General features: G+C 33.9%; 1 protein-coding gene across 1 annotated transcript; it reads right to left on the reverse strand.

Moving 5' to 3' along the window:
- Positions 1-539: 539 nt before the first annotated feature.
- LOC123907091 (phenylalanine ammonia-lyase) lies at positions 540-6,192 on the reverse strand. The gene is made up of 2 exons (XM_045957194.1): positions 5,537-6,192; positions 540-2,596 (listed from the first exon to the last, which is right to left on the reverse strand). Exons 1-2 carry the CDS (start codon positions 5,923-5,925, stop codon positions 847-849), a joined length of 2,139 nt encoding a protein of 712 aa, XP_045813150.1. The 5' UTR covers positions 5,926-6,192; the 3' UTR covers positions 540-846.
- Between the last annotated feature and the right edge of the window lie 259 nt (positions 6,193-6,451).

The following is a 6,451-nucleotide window of genomic DNA, read 5'->3' on the forward strand; positions in this document are numbered from 1 at the left end:
CAATCATAGTTTTGTTAGACAGTGTATGCAATAATGCTCCTTTGCAATATACTAGAGACCAACATATTTTATGTAGACCATTGAGTAGATTCTCCTCTGCAAGATTAAATTGATCCTTGAATGTGATTTGCTTCTCATCAGATCAGACTTATTTTGTTCACTCTGTTGAAAATTAAAATTCAACTTGCTTCTAATTGGAGTATTTACTATGTTTTCAGATTCTAGGATTTACTACTGTCACTATTACTACTATTTGGTGCAGTAAATGGAGTCAACCATGTGTGAATTACAGTAAATGGAGCACATTTATTCACCCCACACACATTTTCTGACATTGTCTTTGTAATGAGTGATCTACTACCATTATCATTGATGACTATATTTCTCAAGAATTTATTTCTTACTGTATGTATCAGACACAACCCCTTAACTATTTGTACTAATATTAATAAATGACAAGTAATTTTCTACCAATTTTTTTTTGACAGGTTCTACCAAAATTAATTGCTTAATTTTTTAATAAAAAAAGAGACAATTTATTTCATGGCTGAAACATTATTTTATTCATAAAAAAAAACACCATTTACATCAAACACCACATGGATCACGTGATATTTGCACCCAAAGTTGTGGCAAACAAATGAAATTCTATTACAAAAACAATTAAAAGTTCCTTAACACATTAAGGACAACTTAATAAACATGCTTTGAGCAGGAAATTGATTTGTCATTTTTCATAGGCTTATAGACAAACCAATTGCTTCTCAATGCAACTACTATATAGTATAGTCTACTACAAATATATAAAGAAATCACTTCTCATCTCAAAGAAACAGATTGAGCTAATTAACATATTGGAAGAGGAGCACCGTTCCACTCTCCCATGCATTCCAAAAGAGGATCAACAATTTTACCTTGGCACATAGCTGTGAACAATTTATCACACTCTTCGCCCGGCGATATCACTTTTTCTCCGGTTAGCAACGCGGTTCCCAACTCCTCTCTAACAAACTTGTACAATGGATAAGACCTGCATTCCTTAATCTTGTTTGAAATTCCACATTGTCCATTTTCATATGCAACCCTTGTACTTTCAACTTCCTTTGGCAAGATAGCTTTCAACTCATCTTCAAAAGTTGCAATCTTTTGGAAGATGGATGTGTTTGAATTCTTCTCTCCATCAACATTTACCAATGCATGATCCACAAGCACTTGTCTCAGCTTTTGCATCAAAGGGTATGTAGCTAAACAAGGATCATCAGCATAGGCAAATACATATTCCCTATCAACAACTTTGAGCAAATCTTTCTCACAAAATCTAGATGGATGAAGTTCTCCGTTGACACCGGTGGTGAGTGTTCTCTTAGCTACTTGGCTTACAGTGTTCTTGACAGTGTTTCTCAAATTCTCCTCCAAATGCCTCAAGTCAATTGCTTGACATAGAGCAATCAAGAAAGTGGAAGACATGAGCTTTAAGATTTCAATAGATTCATTTGTTTTTCTAGAAGAAATCAAACCCAAAGAGTTAACATCTTGGTTGTGTTGCTCTGCACTTTGGACATGGGTGGTGACAGGATTAGCAAGATATTGTAACTCAGAGCAATAAGAAGCCATGGCAATTTCAGCTCCCTTGAAACCGTAGTCCAAACTTGGGTTCCTACTAGCAGTGAGATTCGAAGGCAACCCATTGTTGTAAAAATCATTAACAAGTTCAGAGAATTGAGCAAACATGAGTTTACCAATTGAAGCAAGAGCTAAACGTGTGTTATCCATTGAAACTCCAATAGGTGTTCCTTGAAAGTTACCACCATGAATGGCCTTGTTCCTTGAAACATCAATCAAAGGATTGTCATTGACTGAGTTAATTTCTCTCTCAATTGACTTGGTTGAAAATCTTATCACTTCAATCAAAGGACCAAGCCATTGAGGTGAAGTTCTAAGTGCATAACGATCCTGTTTAGGCTTTTGTAATGGATCAGTTTCGTGTAACTTCTTAGCTGCTTTAACATAAGCACTTCCATCCAAAATATGTTCCATAATAGCAGCAGCTTCAATTTGACCAGGGTGATGCTTCAACTTATGAGTCAAATGATCGGTGAATTCTGGCTTCCCTTGCATAACTTCAGCAAAAATTGCTGACATAACTTCCGACAACACGGCTAGTACATTTGCTTCAAATAGAACAATAGAAGCTAAACCAGAACCAACCGCGGTGCCATTAACAAGAGCAAGACCTTCTTTTGGTTGCAATTCGAAAAACTCAGAACCAATGCCCGCCAGTTGAAATGCTTCTTTGGCATTGAGAATTTCTCCGGAAGGTCCAACGGCTTTGGAGTTGGGTCTTCCGGTTAACAAACCGGCAATGTAAGAAAGTGGAACAAGATCACCCGAAGCAGTGATTGTACCGCGAAGTGGTAAACATGGGGTAATGTTGTTGTTTAGGAGCTTAGTGATAGCTTCCAAAATTTCAAATCTAATTCCAGAGTACCCTTGAAGAAGAGTATTGATTCTCACAAGCATTGCAGCTCTAGTTGCTGTGTGTGGTAGTGTACAATTAGATTCTGTACCATTGCCAAATATTCCAGCATTCAAAAACCTGAAATTAACCGTAACCAAAATAATATAAGAATTATGAATTCATTGACCAAGTCATAGTAGCATTTTTACACTAAACTAATTCATTCACTAATCATGTACTACTAAATAATGTCCGTTTCATCTGCAAAATATTAGTATTGAACAGAACAGTATAACACAGAAAAGCACAGTATAAACATTTAAGATATCGAACAAATTGTGTTGTACCATGTTTGGTGGACAAAATATTATTTTGATATTTTAGATAACTTGTGCAGAGGATAAAAAAATTTCATGTGGTTCAATGGGGGACAAGAATTTTAGTTTTTGCCCCGTTCCTTGACCCCCAATTTGTCTCGTACCAGGAATAATTTTAAAATCAAACACAATACGACTTAAGTTGTCATCTATATTCCCTTATTTATTTTTAGATTGTACATATTTTTTGTTTTATTACTAAAGTCATATAATATATAGTTAGGTGACTAAGAAAAACAATTATTAGTTTGGGGTCAAAGATGGTGAGTTGGGAATTACTAGTAGTACTAATTTTGAAGAATGGTAGAAGGTTGGGCAGTCAACAAACCACACATCACGTGCAAACAACTTGTCTTGTTCTAAGATTTAGCTAACCTAAATCTTAATATTAGTTGGTTAATTAATTACTACAGCCAATGTGGACCACGAGCTAGGATCCAAACATGACATGAGATGTTTTGTCTCCCAACCCCCCTCATTTCTTTTCTACCTCCTAAATTTCCGTTTTTGCCCTTGGGGTACTGCGGTTTATACGAACCGAAATAAGCTGACATGCTGATAAATTTCGGTAACCACTTACCGAAATCTGGGACATTTCGGTTCGCAGGTACCGAAACAATTATTTCGGTAAACTTCTACCGAAAATGACCTAATTCCAGCGACCAACGTACCGAAATCTAGGACATTTTGGTTCGCAGATACCGAACAAGCTGACGTTCGTTTTTTGTGTACCGAAAACGCTAATGTTCGGTTTGCAGTTACCGAAATGGTCTAATATTTGGCTTCGGTGAATACGAACCGAAGTTTTTTGGCAAAAATGTTTGAAACCGCAAGGGGCAAAATTGGATTTTTGAGGCGTAGAAAAGAAATGAGGGGGGTCGGGAGAGAAGACATCATGACATGAATGTGTGGAATGGATCTGGACAAGTCTCAGCCTAGCCTTTGTTGTGTACACAAAATTTATTACTTGTTGTCTTTTGTGACTAAAAAAACACATCCAACTATTACAGCTACTACACCCACGTTTCTATGTACATCAAATATATTGATTTAAAATTGAGATATTAATGTGTGTACCGAACTCTTTAAAAATTACACTGGTGTAATTTGATCTCTTCTTATACTGTATATATATTGTAAAAAAAAATATATAATATTTATTGACAGAGACATTTTTTGTTAGTTTAGAAGGTTTTTATTTGTTTTTTTACAAATTGGAAGTTATTTTTCTTTATTAATAAAATGAGGATTTTATATATTTTAAAAAATAAATCTTAGTATACTTGCAGTAAAATAGTTGCTTTCATATAATATCTTTTGGTGAGCAAAAGAGATTTGAAATTTCTATTACCTTTACATTGATTGATTTTTTTTTTATTCCTTAAAATAAATTTTCCTAAAAGATTTTTTTCTAGTCAAAAGAAAACCAAATAATTGTAATTTTTTTTGCTAACTTTCTGTTTTAAGGCAAGCAATTGGATCATCATAGTGCATACTTATTTTCTCAGTTATTATATATATCGTTTAATTATTTTATTACTGAAAACCTTTTATAAATGTTTTTGCTCACCTACAATGTTTTTGTGTTTTGTGATAAACAAAAATATTTACAAGTTCATATCGAATATCGTTTGTTTTACTAATTAAGAATATTAGATTAGATTAGATTAGTATTTAGTAGTATGAGTGATATTAAAGTAAGTTCATATCCCTTAAACTTAATTGATATATACTTGAGACCATTGACATGATCATAACTTAAAAAGTATCGTTTGACATCATAGGTGAAAACAAATACGCAGGCCGATAACGATTGCTCAACCAACCTCCTTATAAAATAGTTTTAAGCAAACTATATTTTAAAGGGTTTGGCTAAATAATTATTAATTTTCGTATTTGGTCAAAAGAGAGAACTTAAATCAAGGTAAATTCATAAAATAAAATAAAATAAAAAGATTGTAAAACTAATTTGAAAAATCATCAACTAATGTTCATTATTACGTACAAATTACAAACCGATTTTTTTTTTTGTCTTGATGGGTGTCCGGAGTTCGAACAACATTTATTTATATAATGTGATATTTTTATCAACTAAACTCCGGGGAGCAATTTATTTTTACGGAATTAATCAATATTTTAAATAATAAAAAGTACGTTAAAGAAATTTATGTATTTTTATATATAATAATTAAGTTCATAGAAAGTATATAATGTATTAAATATTTAGTCAATATAACAAAAAAAACTATTTCTTAGTCAATATTCCTAATTAATTATTACCATGTTCATTTTTTATTTTTGAAAGAGCAACATGTTCATTTTCTTAAAAAGAATTAATCAAAGAAAATTATTAACCAAAGTGTTGACGGTATTGGAGACTTAGTGACATGCATGTTTAGATGAATTACAACACACAGTTGACGTGAAATGCTTACTAAAGCTATTATTAAAAACTAAAATCAGATCCCCAAAAGAAAATTGAGGACTAAAATAAATTTTAATATTCTGAACATTTTATATTTATAAACGATCATTTTGTTTATAAAATTTAAGTGAAAAATGTTTTTTTTATAAGTTTAAAGGAGTGCTCTAGTAGACTTAACCTTAGATCGATTCCAATTAAAATAAGGGTCATGCTAAACAGTGCCCCCGGGACACTTGTTAAGCATACCTAAAAAGGAAATAAGTAATAGTTTATTACCTAATTAGCTCCTTCTGCAAGGCACCGCCCTGCTTGGTTCTCCGGTGAGAGGTGGCACCAAAACCGGTGGTAACACCATAACTATCAGTCCCATTGTTCATGCTGTCCATCACCCAATCACTACTCGCCTTAACGCCGGCCCTCGCGGACTCAGACAACTCCACCCTTACACCACTATCATGAGAAGCAATTCCAGCCACCTGAGCAATGGTAAGCGTCGCGCCGCCAATTTTAACCAGCGGGTTACGGTACTCCTCAACCATACGCTTCACCTCATCCAAATGACTCCCCGTCAACGACTCTGCCGCTGCACCCCAGTTGAGTGGATCACCAACACTTTTGGTCACGCAAAAAGTTGCTTCAGCATGGCCATTGGTAATTCCCTCCATTATATGTTAATAATAGTTGAGAGGGGTGTAGAAAGTAATAATTGTAATATATGAAATTGATGAGAGGAAAGGAAATGTATTTGTTATGTGGTGTTGGGTGGGAAATAATGTACAATGATGAATTTATTTCCTGAGGAAGTGAGGAAGAGAGAATGGAGAATATATAATGGAAATATCATCATAAAAAAAAATAATAAATATAAAAAATAAAGGAAAATAATGTGTTGGGGGGCCAATTGAAATCTTGTGCGTTGGTGTTTGGTAGGTGGGAATAAGGGGTGGTAGCGATGCATATAAAGGGGGTTGGTGGATAAATTATTACAAACGTTGGATCTTAATCGGCGGCTAATATTTTGCAACGTGGCATATTGTAATGACATTATTATTAATATGCGATGTCACCTTGTGCTTGTGTGGACACAAAACACGAAACCTAACCAAACTAAAGTGGTAGTTGGCCACAAAGAGTGGAAAGGAAATTGAAAATGTGGAATGATACAATACAAGGTTACACAAACAAACACCA

Source organism: Trifolium pratense, linkage group LG1 (genome assembly GCF_020283565.1).
Source record: "Trifolium pratense cultivar HEN17-A07 linkage group LG1, ARS_RC_1.1, whole genome shotgun sequence".
Taxonomy (NCBI): Eukaryota; Viridiplantae; Streptophyta; class Magnoliopsida; order Fabales; family Fabaceae; genus Trifolium; species Trifolium pratense.

Excerpts from the sequence above, each read along its gene's own strand:
- LOC123907091 (XM_045957194.1), bottom strand. The coding sequence starts at position 5,925 with ATGGAGGGAATTACCAATGGCCATGCTGAAGCAACTTTTTGCGTGACC. Across the intron at positions 2,597-5,536 it reads TTGCAGAAGGAGCTAATTAG|GTTTTTGAATGCTGGAATAT; the intron begins GTAATAAACTAT and ends GGTTAATTTCAG.